Genomic DNA, 16,633 nt, shown 5'->3' on the forward strand with positions numbered 1-16,633 from the left:
TACTGCATATGAAAAATCCATCTGCAACTGAATATATCCATGTCTGGTGTTGTCTTCATTACGGATAAAAGCACATAGTTTACCTCAGATATTTTTAATAATCCATTGACTTCTAATTCTCAAAAGGTATCATGGGGGAAATCTTAAAAGCAGTCATATTTTTAACACCCCATATTTAACTCTCTACAGTAGGATACAGTATATATCTGTGCATATATTTTATCGATAGCAAAGGGACCATTTCTGGTGCCTTCCCAGAATATTCATGGGACTCATGGATACCCCGAACACTGGTGCAACCATGAGGCAGACCTACCACCAGGAAGGATGGATTTAGTACCAGCATTCTTCTGGCAACGGGATAAGCAACATACGAATGAGGTAAGCACCCTCGCTGGGGGGAGAGCAAGCACACACTGAGTCCTCTCTACTTCTACAGTTCTAGGAAACAAACTGAGCTGGTCACAGAGGTTTGGAATGCCTGCCAAGGGCTAATGTTCTATGTCAAAGTTGAGTATGGTTTCGCTTCCAGAAAGCATTGGTGTGCAGAATAAGAGTGAAACGCGAAGAGGAAATGAGAATCTGCTTCATCTTTACGCTCTTCATGCTGTGCTCGTGCCATTGCTACAATCCAGTCCTTGGATTACCAGCGACTCCCACAAGGGTGAAGATTTTCATTCCTGGTGTGCATTTAAATTCAGACATTCAGAACATATCCTTTTCTAGGCTTACATATGATTCTAAAGAAAAATGGAAGAACTAAGGAAAAAACTCACCCATTCATTACCCCTCCTAGTCACAATTCTCAATATTGGCTTAAATTTTGGAAACACCACACTGCAAATGGAAGGTTTGGGGATTCCTTCAATTCAGTGATTTGGGCTCAGTTAAATGGCTCAAGAGAACTTATTTTTATAACTACCAGAAACTGGCAAAGCATCTCTCCTTTACCACTGAAGTCCGGCTTCACCAAGCAGAGCAGTCTTCTGAACCACATCTAGGGTTTTATACTTTGCACGAAGCAACCAATTTACTGATTAGTTACATATTTTATGCTTTAGTGATACATATTTTGTGATACCCTTTATAACAAAGGGAATTCTGGGTGTCAGGCACTGAATTACAGGAGAATCTTTTTTCTGGAGGGGGGCGTTGGAAAGGACAGGGTAGTGCAGGAAAAGCTGCCTTCACTTGGAGTTCTAACACCAACTCAGGGGCCATAACATTTCCTTAGTTTTTCTTTTAGTCCTTTCTTAGTTCTTCCCATTCTTCTGTCCACCATTATGCTCCCTCTTGTAAAACAGAGAGAAAAGTACCCTCTTCCTTCTATCAAAAGTCACGGAAGACAAACTATTATTTACCTTCACTGAAGCTAACCAAGAAGTAGCAACCCCTTCACAGGTGGGAAAAATTCAATTGACTCAGCACACACACCTGACCTTACAACTCATATATTCCCCAAACAAATACCTTAGGGACCAAAATCGGATACGAGCTTGCCTGCCCAGAGGTACCCCAACCTCAAGTAGCTGGTCCATGGAGACTGTCCAGAGCTTAAGGCTATTGCCTGGGAGTCCCAAGCATCTACACCATGAGAGCCTTAACTTTGGGGCAAAGGAGTATCCCAAGGAAAACTTCCACCCAGGAGATTCATTTGTACTGAAAAACCATCTAGTTCCATACACACATACCATCCCTGCTTTGTAGTATAATGGGAGTTAATTTCAGCTCTTATGGTTTTGGAAAGATTTAGACATTTATGCTAGAGGAAAAAAAGAGATCTGGAAGAACATTCATGAGAGTGGTTGGGTTTCCTTTCTCTTATGCTCCCCATTTTGTGTCTGAACATAAAAGCTTCCCTAGTAGGTACTCCAGGAGCTAGACTGCAGAAGATTGTGCACCTGAGCGAAGTAGTAGTTTCCTGCTGCACATTTAATATGCTATGTTGGCCCACAGAAACAAGAATTCAGGAAAGATGGGAAAAACCAGAGTTGTGGTTCTTACTGGTACATTTCCAATCCTCCCTGAACTCCAGTAACTGTGAGTAATGGGAAGCAGCTAGAAATGATTCACTAATTTAAAAATAATTTTTGTATAAATCCTCCTCCGATGGTTCAAGTGGCACCATGCTACATCCGTCAAACGCAGTGCTGCTCTCAGCACTCTTAGTTCCTTTTGGTGGAGAGGGTTATCTTGAAGGCAGTGATCACCAGAGGTGATAAGCATAAGGATGAGGGAAACACAGGGAGGGGGGAGGGGAGACAGAGAGAATGAACGAATATGACTGAATGAATCTATGCCTTGATACTTGCAAGCCAGTTAGCAATGAACCAAAACAATTATTGAGCGAAGAAAAGGGTTTAACCCGTCGAGTGAAGGCCGGCCTTAGAGTTGATATTTAATAAAGAGCAGAGGGAAAGGGAGAGAGAGAGGGAGGGAGGAAAGAGAAATCAGTAAACAAGTGCTACCTCAAGAAGGTACGAAAATCTAATTCTTGCCAACTGGGACAGAAAGGAATAAGGACTAAGATATAATGACCTACCTATATTAAGAAAAATGAGATGACCAGAGTTACTTTATCATCCTCTATACCGTCCCACATGTATGAAAGTAAATATTTTCTCTTTTGAGCACGGATTTAAAGCAACCTTGGTACAACATTATCTCCTAACACAGTTAACTACCAAAGTGAAATCAAGGTTTTCAAATTCAACTGATAGATGTTTCTAATTTTTAAAAAAAATAGCTACTGGCTTAAAAAAACTTTCAAAGCTACGATCTGGGGGTGTTTGTACCTCACATCTCCAACTATATACAATATATTACTTAGATCTCATGATAAAGTTTTCCTGCAGGCAATTTTCTTCTGCCATTGGGTTTTCACATGACCCCAAAATTCAGTTAGTATAGAAAAAATGTCTCTTCTTATAAAAATCCACATAGATTAGTAAGTATGTTAGGAAACTCACTCATTCCGGGCTCAGTCAAGTAGCTGTAGCGCTTACGTAAAGCCAACGATGCAAAGCTCTGTCGTCTATCCGTTTTCTCGGTCTGGAAAAGAAAAAGAAGAGGAAGATTATGTTCCACTTCCTTGTGACATTTTCATCATTTTGAAACATTCTGTAGAATGGCATGTTGATATCTTGTTTATCCTTATTTTTCTTCTTACGGATTTTCCTCAGGGAAATGCTAATTTCCTACTGTGATTCTACAACCCCACCCCAATTCTTAGCCAAATAACCATCATTTAGCAAAATATAAGAGCACCAACACAGCAGACTACAGGGAACTACAAATAAAAGACAAGCATTACAGAGACTTCTGATGCTGAGCAGTAAATTTTCCCAAATTTGTTCGTATTGAAAGCACATATATCATGATGTACACTCACTCGTTGTGAGTACATTCAAGGAAAAAAGGCACACAAAGTTTATTATTACGATTACTGCTGTTGTTTCTATATGTTAATAGGCATAAAATGTAGACGAGGAGATTAAAAAGAGGTTAATAGTTTTACTGAAGTAATGTTACTGAGTCTTAAGGCTACTGATTCTATTTATTATTACTGCGGTGTGAGTTTTAAAAATCCAGTGATCTGATAACTTGGAGAAATACTAGGAGATAACTTATAGGAAAAAATTTATTTAAAACTTAATTGAACAATTATACTCTTAAAAAATGGCCAAGATAAATTTCTTTAAATGGAATATCAAATATTTGTCAATAGCCACCGAGCGCATATTTTATAGTACATAAAACATGTAAAATGTCATGTTATCATCATCTTTGATTTAAAAGTTATAACAGTGGATACTAGGTGAAAATATGCACAAATGTATATTTATCCATGCCAATCTATCACATTTAAAAAATGCTTAAAGAACTTTAGTTCCTCTTTCTAAGTCATTAGCTGGATTTTAATTCTGTTGATTGTACTAAAGTACTCTTCTGTACATGTGGAAGAGTAAATTATTCTTTAAGAAAAAGTATGTATCCTTTACCTCATTTAAGCTAAGATCTGCAAAAATATAATACATTTCCCACACTTCAGCCCTCTGCAACTTCTTTTATACAGATTCCATTTCTATTCTATCTCTGATAGAGTAAAAGCAGAAGTGTTCATATTACCTCATCCTCTTGATCTGACTCTGTCTCCTTTTGGTTCCAAGATGCATTGCAGAGACAAGGAATATTATAATGGACAGCAGGGAAAAGAATATCAGGATATGAAAAGGACTGAGTAGGGAGCACAAAATGCAAGCTGCTTTAGAAAGCAAAGCAAACCAAAAGAAGCCAACAGAAAATATCAAAGCTATACATCCATGGCAAATTAATGTGTGACATTATTTGAAAACAAACACAATCTATGAACTACCAGCAGAAGCAGAAGCAATAAACAGAGGACTCCATCGTACAAACCATAAGAATCTGACACCACGGTCACAAGACTTAAGTCAGTCTACACAAAGAGACTAATAAAACTTGAGTTTCAAGAGCTTTAATCATGTTACAAAGCATTCCTTAATTGCATACCAAGGGCCCACTTCTTCAAGGCCAGGGAAAGAAAGTTAAAATAAACCAGTATTAAAAGATACCTTTTTATGTGCGGGTAGAGTGATGTTTAAGTTGCAAACAGCTGTTTGAGGCAGTCCTTTTGTTGTCTTTGGTTCTTTCAGAAAAGACAGACGACCACAGGGCTCTTGGCTGGTGTCTCTAATCTAGAAGAATTTAGGTAGTTGACAGTTATAGAAAGATTTTTCTGAGGATTCCCATCTGCACAAGAGTTAAGTGTGTTTGTTTTATGGAGCCCTTCGAGAACCAGGAAAAGTAAAGGGAAAGGTGATAACGATTACATGTCAGCCGACATAGTCACATTTAAACTTGGCAAGATTTAGAATGCCCAATTCCTAGTCTAAACACAGGAATGTTATGTCTGCTGGTCTCATCCTGACAATCCAGTGTATAGTCTGAGTTATATGTATTTTCTTCCTGTGTAATAATTTCTTTTTTTCAAAGCCTCAGTTTTAGCAACCGTAACAGCAGCAAATAGTAATAATAATAAAACAATTCTCCTGTGTCCTTTGGTTCTCTGAGGAGGAAGATGGTCTCTCCAGAATGTCCCCGGGTTCCACCAGAAATAAAGATGAAACTTGAACATTCAATTTGGATTTCATCCATTATTTGATTACTGAGCATTCCAGATATGATGCATTTTGTTATTCTAGATTGCTTGGTCTGACAAATGTTTGCCTAAATATAAATGATCACTTAGCTGTTTAAAAGGTAGAGACTCTTTTTACTAATTATAAAGCTTTCCTGGCTCAAAAGTACACTCAGGTAGAACTAGGACAAAAATCTGACTTTGTTCCTATGAATTGAAGTTTGGTGGGATATTTCCAACTGAATAAATCATTAGAGTCTTTTTTATCCTTTAAGAGCATTTAAAAAAAAATCCACAGAGTCTCTCTTGAAGGTGATTTACCTTGATAGAAAATGGCAGTCTATTTTCTTTGAAAGCATAAAAGTTAAAAACAAGTTGCTGTCCTCCTTTGGTAAGTGCGGCCAGGTTTCCATAACAATCAACATAAATAGGTTTTCCTTCCAGAACCTTTTGGAGTAAAAGAAATATATTATTTAATGTTAAATGGAAAGAATTCTGAGATTTTAAGCCATATAACCTTAAAAGACCGTCATGTTTCTATGTCACATTTGTCTTCTAATTGAGAAATTACTTCTGGTGGTGCTATTTGCCACAAAAATAACTCTATTGGTTCACAATTAGTAACTGCGATTGGAAACTGTAACATGGACACGTACAAGACAGAATTATAGGTTTATTTCTATACTACCAAATATAAATATAGATTTATTTCTATTCTACCAACTTTAAACATATTTGAGAAAGTGCCTGATATCAGCCACTTATCCATAGAGTTTGAACGTTTTTTTGGACTCTTAGATACTTTATCCAGTGACTGAAAAAGGAAAATCATGGTGATGTGTCTAGACAGTGAACATGAAAATAACTCATGTAGCCACAGGAAAATCGCGACCATGACCTAGGTTCGTTGGTACTACATTTTAACCAAAGATAACCTCGAAGACATTTAAAATAATTTGAGAGTGAATCTGTGTCATTTTAAAACAAAACTAAAATCAATAATGTATTTGATATTTATAGTACATGCTGTATTATGACCTCAAAATAAAACTCGATGTCTGGAGAATGTAACTGAATGAACTTGCTGTAAACAAGGTACCTCAATATCTTTGCTTCTTGCAACTTCCTCAAAATTCTCTTGCTGCTCTAAAGTTTTGTCCACTTTATCATCTGTCATGCAGAAACATCGCAGAGAGGATTCTACAGGATCATTCATTTTGGCAAAAACGACAAACTTGGCCATATATGGAACACATATTAATTCTCTGTACAGTTGAGTGGCTAACCCCACAGTTTCTAAAACTTGATGGCAGTCTGCAAGCCAAAATCTGAGGGAGACAAAAACAGAACAATATCAAAAGTATAAAAATAAGGAGATTGCAAAGCCAAATCTTAAAAAAATTCACCATTAAAACAATTAAGAGTATATAAAGGAACTAAACCAAAACATTAACTTGTTCATTTGAACAAACAGCAAAGATGTTTACTCTGTTTATCAAATACAGAAACGCTACATTTATTATTTGTTATGCTTTTGCTAAGAAAATGCTAAGGATTTTTCTCCTCTATTTTCTTTTCCATAAAATTCTTTTTCCCCTCTTACACATACCCATGATAAGCCTTCCTTTCTACTTCTGCTTCAGAGTTTATTACTTCACCATTGGAAGGAACAAGAATTTTATGGGGGAAAATGGGAGAGAAAGGAAGATCTTATCCGTTTCTATGAATTGCTAAGAAGCAAGTTTACCACCTTATAGCTCCCTGTGAGAACCGGATAAAATGACATCCAAGTGAATTTAAAATTTCTGAGTTAGGCCCAACTTCACCATCAGCATTTTACAGAAAAATCATACTGGTTATTGATCACAACAATTTTTACTTTCCAAAAGGTAATAAAAATAATTCCTAGTACTTTTTGGAATCCTTTTGTTTCCATACCTGGCTGAAACATTGGTTGTAAAAGAGACACAATCCTTTATAAACGTCAAAGGAGTAGTTCCTGTGATGTCTTCCCACTGAGCAGGCGATGTGCCCCCTGAGAGAACAACACCAGATACATGATTTTATTACGCGAGATGCTCCTTGTAAAATTTTTAACGTCATCCTGTTCTTTCTGTATAGCCACTAACTCGCATAACTTCAGCACTTTCATTAATGACACGTACGAAAGATAGTTCTCCTCTCTGCTCTCCTTTCATACTTTTACCAGCTTATAGTGACCTCCTTGTAAGATAATATTAGGTTAGGAAAAAAATTATTTTTCTGTTTGTCTGGATACTAATGAATGGCTTAAACTTGGGGCACACAAGTTTAAGCCATTCATTTTAAGCCACGATTTACATGTGCAAAGATTTGTCGTTTCAGATAGTATAATTCTTTTATTTTTTTAAAAAAGTCAAGAACTATCAGGAAAGTTAAGATAAAGGTCCTTTTATACTTCCTGAATCATTTAATTTTCCAGGCTAAAAGGGGAACCAGCCATTAAAATTACTCTTCGGAAAAAACAAACAGGAAAACCTATCTTTAAGTTATAAACTCACGTTAGGTTAATCAAATGATGAATTAGCTCTGGATTCCGGGTGCTTATCACAAAATGTGTTCACCTAAGTCCTGCATATTTAGTCTATTGGATTACACTTGTGAATAGAGTAGGTGACAAGAATCATATACTCACTTGGCTCTTCCCTACTCCTGGCGCTCTGTGGGAGCCTCTGTTTCCCCCAAAGTCCATACAATTTCTTATAGCCTAAAGGGTGTTGCTAGGTCTGTTACCTCAGTCACCGAGAGATTACCTACATGCTCCAGTAGATTCAATAATACCTCAGTCACCTTAAAAAAGCACTACTATTAACACTAAACTTAATAGCAGGAAAAATGATACCACTGAAAAATGTCATGCTATCAGCATCTTAAAGAAATAATTACAGGGATAATAGAGATGAGGTGATGGTCAAGTAAAATGTTTTATTCTTTTTTTTTCTACTCTTATAATGTTGGCAGGGATGTTCAAAGGTTTTCCATCTTCGTACAGAATCATTGCGAATGCTATAGCATTAATAGCAAAAACAGCAACAACTTAACCAAACCTGTAATGCTACAGAGAAGGCGCAGATTGGGTGTGGTGTCTCCTTTGTACCCGTTGGAGACACCTTCTCCGGAGGCCGGGGGCACTGGAATGGTCATTGTGATAGGCTTATGGAATTTCCTTCTTCTTGGTTCCACAGTGACAATTGGGCTAAATGTTGCTTTGTTTCCAAGGATCTTTTTCACAGTTTCATCTGGAACAGGCTGGGCCTAGAGACAAGAGAAACGACCTTAAATGAAAGTGGACATTTTTCTCTTATCAGAAAGTTGACTTTTTAACTGAGGAGAAAAAAACCAAAAACAGCCACCAAAAAAATGTCTTTCTTCTGCTCTTAACATTCTTGTGTATGCCTTCTGATGGCCACATGTGTTTCTGGTAGTTATATATCCAAGAGCCAAATTGCTATTTGGTACGCATATGACCACCATTATGACATAATTGCCAAAATGTTTTCCAAAATGCTGGTTGCGGTACCAGTTTTTATTCTCACCAGCAGGTGTGAGTGTCCTAGTTGTTCTACGTTATTTGCCAACACTTGGTATTGTCAGTCTTTTTTTATGTTAGATATTTTATTGAGTCAAGTTTAACATTATAATATGCTTATCGGTATTTGGAAATGGAAGAGAACATAACTTTCCAGAAATTTTGTTATTTTAAAGAAATCTTATTAAAAATTTTATGGGGCAAAAAAAAGTCTTTCTTTTTCATCCTTTCTCACTATTTCAGGAAGGCATAAACCAAAAACAAAAACAACCTAACACTGTAGCAGGACCTACAGCTAGAGTATGTCCCCAGTAGAACACAGATGGCATGGGCTTACATGAAAGAGAAGAGACAGGGAGTCAGATCTCATGGCAGAAAAACCTCTCAGTCTAATCCAAACGACAACAAATATTGAGTCCAGTATATTTTAAATCTATGCAGGGCGTTCAGTAAAATATTACAAAGGCAACTTGTACCCTCAATTTTTATTGAGGTTTCTAGAGTTTAGTAGCAAAAAGGCATACAAGATTTCAAAGGATATCAATTCTAGTCTAACGATTCTTTTCATTTCTTTGCAATTTGGTAGAATATTCTATGTGGGAGACAGTTGCAGGAAACTTCATACTACTGAAATGTAAGGTGGTATCTTTAGCTCCAAATGGTTACTGAACTTTCAGTTAAACTATTAATTACTATATTAAGTAACAAGGCAAATTAAGTTATTTCAGGTTATTTTCCTTATTCAATAAGAAAAAAAAGTACTGGTTAAGTTCTAACAGAAATGAATAAATGGAAGAAAGACCATTCTTGCCAAGATTTTCAGCCAGCTTTCCAAACCAAAACAAGTTCCAACTGGTTTGGTTAAAACCCAGCATTTATGATTTACTTGAACTAAAATCTGAAAGCCTGCAAGTTTCACTATGATATATTTTTATGATGTGGCATATTATAAACCGAATCAAATATAATTTGTTTCTTTAATGGTATATATGCTCTTTGGTGCTTTGTTGCTCCACATACTGAGACCAATAACCTATGGTTAAAAAAATGATCTTTCATCAGAAACCAAGTGATACATCTAAACAGAAAAACCCTAAAATATGTACCTTTTTTTATAAGCCAGTATGCTAACTTTATATGTAATACTTTTTATTTAAAACAGGTTAATGATCCCCAAAATGGCCCAAATGCTTCGATTAGCAATATATCATAAGGATGAGTCATGACAACAGTTTTCAGAGCAGAACATGCTCACATGCTCTCTCCATGCACCAAGGAGAACAACTTTTTGTGAACATTACCTGGAGGCCCACTCGAATTCTTTTGGTTAAAGCACCCTCTGGGAAAGAAGCTTGGACGAGGGGCACAGTGGTGCTGCTTAGAATTCCACCTTCAGGACCAATCTGATTGCTTTCCTGCTTAATCCGTGAAACCACTGCGAAATACTGGGGGAAATCCTTAGTGATAATCCTGCAGATACGCTTTTTCCCTAACTCTTCTGGGCTATCAAGTTCTGAAAAGAAAAATGAATGAAAAAGCCATGAGAATAAGCCTATATACCCAATACCTTGAGACAAACTGATGTGTCATATTGATAGTTAAAATTATTTAGATTCAGTAGTATAAACAGTTTTATGATAAAGAGAAAACTACAGTGACCTTAAAATAATACCAAGCTTTGCAAAAATATTATAAAGCTATTCATGCACAGTATTTGTAGAAAAATATTTCTACTGAAGAGGAACAGTTTCAAAAACTGGCATTTTACCACATATGGACAAATTTCTACTCTTCAAGAAGGGATACCTTAATTCTGTGCTTCTTTACAATAACCTGCCCTCAAGATGCCCAAAGTAAGAATGAGTCAGAAAAAAGTAAGGCCTCATAAGAAAGTAAGGAAAAAAAAAAAAGTAAGCACTTCAGTATGTGTGAAAGGCTCTAGAACTTTATGTGAAAACCTCTTTAAAATATTGTAAAATTACCCAAATGATTTGTATCTTCGTCACCAATTTGTCTGATCAATGGCCCTCATACATCAAGCTCAACCTACTTACAAGTGGACACATCTTCTTCCCTTCTGTCCGCCTGCAGACCTACTTCTTGCCTTGTAGCCCTAACTCAGGTCGATTTATTTTACACTTTGCCCAGTCCTCCAGTCCAATAGCTTTGACTGACTGACTTTACACTTCACATCCAAAGGTCAAAGTCCCATTGATTCTATCTTGGAAAGGGCTTGGTCTCCTGCCACCCCCTTGTTCAGACACCGTTTCGACTTGCGTAGATTACCGGCACCACCGCTTAGCCGTCTCCCTGTCACTCGCCTCCCTTTGCTCCAGTCTACCTCCCGTGGTGCTGCCAGATGGGTTTCCTTCAAAAGCCCAGCTTTAAGCAGAATTCTGGTAGGTTTAATTGAAATAAACCATTAAAAAAATCATATGCAATAATATTTGAGAGTAACCAAGAGTATTTTGGAAAAGTAGATTTGTGAGGGGTAATTTATAAGATTTGAAAACTTAACCTAGAAGTATCACAATAAAACAGATATAAAGAGACATATAGGGGCTTCCCTGGTGGTGCAGTGGTTGAGTCCGCCTGCCGATGCAGGGGACACGGGTTCATGCCCCGGTCCGGGAAGATCCCACATGCCGCGGAGCAGCTGGGCCCGTGAGCCGTGGCCGCTGAGCCTGTGCGTCCGGAGCCTGTGCTCCGCAATGGGAGAGGCCACAACAGTGAGAGGCCCGCGTACCAAAAAAAAAAAAAAAAAAAAAAAAAAAAAAGACATATAAGAATATAAGAAACAGATAATAATAGACAAATAGGTCAGGGGGACAAAAACAGAGAATCAAGAAATAGATTCAACTTTATCAGGACTTCTCTGGTGGTGCAGTGGTTAAATCCGCCTGCCAGTGCAGGGGAAACGGGTTCGAGTCCTGGTCCGGGAAGATCCCACGTGCAGCAAAGCAACTAAGCCCGTGCGCCACAACTGCTGAGCCTGCGCTCTAGAGCCCACGAGCCACAACTACTGAAGCCCGTGCGCCTAGAGCCCGTGCTCCGCAACAAGAGAAGCACGTGCGCTGCAACGAAGAGTAGCCCCTGCTCACCGCAACTAGAGAAACACCCACGCGCAACAACGAAGACCCAACGTGGCCAAAAATAAATTTTAAAAAAGAGATTCAACTTTATATATGTGTATACATAAACACATATACATATATATAGTATATGTGTAAGTCATATATATCTACTTTTATATATGTATTATGTATTTAGTATATTTAAATCAAAGTCATATTTAAGCTTCAGTTCAGTGGGGGAAAGATGGTTTATTTAAAAGACAGTGTTGACATAATCGAACATCTATGTGGAAGAACAAAGCTAAATCACTATATATCTTATCATATATTAATAATTCCAGCTGGACAAGAGACTTAACTACTTAAAAAATTAAAATATTATCAAAAAAAATCAAGAGAATACCTTTTAGCCTTCAATAGGAGAAACTTTCCTACTCAAAACTGGATACCCAGAGGACTAAAAGTCAGTTCTGACTATATAAAAATGTAAAGCTTTCTATGACAAGAATAATAAACTTGAATGACAAAAGGTAGACTGGGAAAGGTAACTGCCACACATGACAAATTAAGAACTAATAGGCTCAATATCAATGGCAGCTACAAGTTGATAAGGAGATGACAGAGAAGCCAATGGAAACTAGCAAAATGTTATAAACAGGCAATTCACAGAAAACGGCCAATAAACTTTATATTAAAATATTCAAACTTGGTAATTTACGTGGAAATACCAATTCAAACAATATACAATCTCCTGCTACACCCACCTCCTGGTAAGATTACAGACCAATATCTTGTCGAGAGAAAACTGGGGGAAAACAGATGCTTTCAGTCATTGCTGGTGGGTGTGAACGGCAATAATCTTTTGACAGTGTAACTGGGCATCTTCTATTCAAAATGAAAACGCATCTGCCCTTGGACCCAGCAATCCCATTCTCTGACGTCTTTCTTACAAAAGCACAGGCAAAGCGGCATTGCTTGTAATGACCAAAGCTTGAAAGAGCCTGCATGCCCATCAGTAAGGGCTTGGTTAGATAAGTCATGGTTCATCCACACTCTCAGCACTCCTGCAGCGAGTGAAGAGGAGGATTCAGATTCGTGCATTTACCAAATATTTACTGAGGACCCACTATGTGCGGGCACTGGTCTAGTCACCAGGGATACAGCAGAGAGCAAACTAAAGTCACCGCTCACAGGGAGATTACATTCTAAAGGGGGAAGGGGGGAAGGGCACACACCACTGAGCACATAGGAAGAAAAAAATAAATCAAGGGGAGGAAATAGAATGTGACGGGGGGGTGGGGGTGGGGAGGATCAGGAAACACCTCTCTGAGGAGGTGACAGGAGAGCTGAGCTCGGAGGGAGGGAGGGAGCCAGGCAGGTAGTGATTGACATGTATAAAGTCAGGAAGGAAGCAGGAGGCAGAGCAACGTGCATAGTATGATCCTTTTTAGAGGAAAAGTATAATCTGTATGTCTGTATATATATATATATTTTTAAATTTATTTATTTTATTTATTTTAGGCTGCGTTGGGTGTTCGTTGCCGTGCACAGGCTTTCTCTAGTTGCGGCGAGCGGGGGCTACTCTTCGTTGTGGTGTGCGGGCTTCTCATCCTTTTTAGAGGAAAAGTGTAATCTGTATGTTTGTATATATATATATTTTTTAATTTATTTATTTAATTTATTTTAGGCTGTGTTGGGTCTTCGTTGCTGCGCACGGGCTTTCTCTAGTTGAGGCAAGTGGGGGCTACTCTTCATTGCGGTGCGCAGGCTTCTCATCGTGGTGGCTTCTCTTGTGAAGCACGGGCTCTAGGCACACAGGCTTCAGTAGTTGTGGCATGCGGGCTCAGTACTTGTGGCTCGTGGGCTCAGTAGTCGTGGCATGCAGGCTCTAGAGCGCAGGCTCAGTAGTTGTGGCGCATGGGCTTAGTTGCTCCGCAGCATGTGGGATCTTCCCGGACCAGGGCTCGAACCTGTGTCCCCAGCATTGGCAGGCAGATTCTTAACCACTGCGCCACCAGGGAAGTCCCTGTTTTTATGTTTTTATAAGAGAAATTTGCAGAAGAAACCTTCTAGGCTATTAACACTGGGAACTGGAGCTGGAGGTGAGAATAGGGTGGGAAATAAGATAGCATTACCTTTGGGTTTCCGTGGCTGGGGTGGTTTTAGTTGCTACAAAACAAAGGGGAGATTTCCACACTTCAAGGAGGGGTGTTGGTTTTACTTTTGTTGTTTGCTACTCACAGAAGCCTCTTTTCATTCCTGTGATACCTACAGCACATGCCTACCGTCCCTCCACTACGAACACGTTTGCCGCCTCTGTTAGACACAGGGCTGAGATTAGTGGCGTATTCCACACAGAAATGTGCAGAATGGTAAAATGGATGGTTAGGTTAATGGATCAGAGACATCTTCTCATTTCACAGATTAACCACCACCAAATTAACTGTCAACTAGGAAAGAAATAGGGTTCACCCCAGATCAAAAATGGAACTGGAATCTTGGTCCTTTTTGTTTTCTAACCATCTCCTTCCCCGCTGCTCTGTCAAAACCTAAATACTAAGTCTCTAGTGAAGGAAAAGAAAACAAAGGTAGAGATATTTAAAAAAAAAAAAAAAAAAAGCTAGTATAGAAAAACAGGAAGAAATCAAAGTTTGCTCAGGAAAATATTCTGGGGAAGTTTTCACCTATTCAGCAATTGATAGAGAATAAAAGTTTTCCATACAGAGCAGGTATATTTCCTTTCCCATGATTTGGCTTATTTTAAAAAGTCTGGGGTTTCCCTGGTGGCGCAGTGGTTGAGAATCTGCCTGCCAATTCAGGGGACACGGGTTCGAGCCCTGGTCTGGGAAGATCCCACATGCCGCGGAGCAACTAGGCCCGTGAGCCACAACTACTGAGCCTGCGTGTCTAGAGCCTGTGCTCCGCAACAGGAGAGGCCGCGACAGTGAGAGGCCCGCACACCGCGATGAAGAGTGGCCCCCGCTCACCGCAACTAGAGAAAGCCCTTGCATAGAAACGAAGACCCATCACAGCCAAAAATAAATAAATAAATAAATAAATAAATAAAATTTAAAATGTAGTGTCAAACCAGTTTATTAAAAAAAAAAAAGGCTGAATTCCCAGAGTTCATAACTCATGCTGCAACTGAAAAAGTTCTGATAATTTGTTTAAATTGCTGTGCAGCTCATCACCATCAGCTAAGCAGATACTTTTAAAATTTCAGCTGCAAACCTGTGATTATGTTCTCCTTTAGAAAAGGCTTAGGGCTCCACACAGTGCAAGCAGTTTACATGGACTCTGCCATGAAATTACACCCTTCAAACAAGACAGATTTCCTAACTCTGCATGTAACAAGCATGTATCCTGTGAGTATTAAGTTTACTCAAGATTATTCTGGACCTACCGGTGGGAGTGAGGCATCTTTCGGAGGAATTGTGATAATGTGCACTTCTCAGCTGCTTGTGTGTGTGTTTGGGTGTGTGCACATACATTTGTGGGGAGTTAAGGTAGAGACAGACGTATCACCCCTGGAAACTAACAGCAGTGGATTGGGAAGAACTACACTTGGCGTAGTAGAGGTCACCTGGCCACACTTATGCCATCTTACCTCGGATGAAGCATTAAGGCCACCCCAAATAGAAGGTGAGGGTGTACCCCTCAGACGCAGCAGATGAGTGGTAAATGGAGAAGCTCAGATTTCTAAGTCCACACTGAATTTCTGACATCTTTCAGGATTTGCTAGTGACTCAGGGACCCTCTGTGTTGTACTCGCTCTATTTTGAAGCTTTTAGCAATTCCCCTGTCACCGTTAAAACTTGCATAATTATTGACCTTCAATGTGTATTTTAATGGGTACTTTAAAGGCTTAACCTAATGGAATAACTAATGTGTGGATATTAGGCATTGGCGTCTCCATGCCCCATTTTTTAAGTAGAATCATACACCTTCTTGAATTACTCATATTCCCAGGCCTCTGCATGATGAAATGGAGAAAAGATATCTTCCCTTAACCAGATTACATTCTGTATATATGTATACTTAAAATTCTTTTAACTTTTTTCCTCTGAGAATAAAAGTTGATAGAAATGTATAAATACTAATATTAAATATTGGTTTATAATCTTTTCAAGAGCTACAGTTGAAGGCTGGGCCATTACACTCTAGGATATCTGTACAAATAAGAAAGTAAATGATGTGGATAAGTAGGTAAACGTGAGGCGGCAAGAGGAGGAGGTGATCATGGTGTATGATCCCTTTAATATAAAAAAAAAAAAAAAAAAAAAGAGGAGGAGGTGAAACCAGTAAAGTCACTACAGGATGCTTATGGCCTGGATGCCTACCACAAGATTTTATTGGCTATCATAGGACAGAGGTTAGATAAATTATGATATACTCATACTATGGTATCCTGTGCTGTATTGCTATTTGTAAACTAAAAAGGTGTATCCAAAAAAAGTCAGATTTCCAGGCAAATAGGAATGAAGTTTGATCATGTAAAAATGAACAACGCCACTGTTCTGTCCAGGACTGAATTTAATCGGAGTTTAAAATGGTCTATTACTTAGACCAGAGAAGCAGGAATATATTACCAAGAATCTTTGCTTTGTTCCCATCCTTTACATACAGAGATAAACTCAACAAAGTAATGTGTACCACAAACATGGTGCCCGGATAATATTCCTACCCACAGAGAACCTAGCTCCTAGAGGAGTGTGCCCCAGACTGGCCAGATCAGAAGCAACACCGGTGCTACCTATTAAAAGCAGAGATTCCGGGCTTCCCTGGTGGTGCAGTGGTTGAGAGTCCGCCTGCCGATGCAGGGGACGCGGG

The 16,633-nt window shown here is 38.7% G+C and overlaps 1 protein-coding gene across 2 annotated transcripts in view; it reads right to left on the bottom strand.

Moving 5' to 3' along the window:
* Window positions 1–16,633, bottom strand: part of ANK3 (ankyrin 3) — a 353,292-nt gene that overhangs the window by 48,525 nt on the left and 288,134 nt on the right. For both annotated transcript variants that reach the window (XM_055081155.1, XM_007104116.4), the window contains 7 exons: window positions 10,031–10,242; window positions 8,248–8,455; window positions 7,100–7,196; window positions 6,261–6,489; window positions 5,483–5,608; window positions 4,596–4,718; window positions 2,970–3,051 (listed from right to left, as the gene is read on the bottom strand). In XM_055081155.1, coding sequence (XP_054937130.1) covers window positions 2,970–3,051; window positions 4,596–4,718; window positions 5,483–5,608; window positions 6,261–6,489; window positions 7,100–7,196; window positions 8,248–8,455; window positions 10,031–10,242 — 1,077 coding nt within the window. The remainder of the gene's footprint in view (window positions 1–2,969; window positions 3,052–4,595; window positions 4,719–5,482; window positions 5,609–6,260; window positions 6,490–7,099; window positions 7,197–8,247; window positions 8,456–10,030; window positions 10,243–16,633) is intronic.

Source organism: Physeter macrocephalus, chromosome 20 (genome assembly GCF_002837175.3).
Source record: "Physeter macrocephalus isolate SW-GA chromosome 20, ASM283717v5, whole genome shotgun sequence".
Classification (NCBI taxonomy): domain Eukaryota; kingdom Metazoa; phylum Chordata; class Mammalia; order Artiodactyla; family Physeteridae; genus Physeter; species Physeter macrocephalus.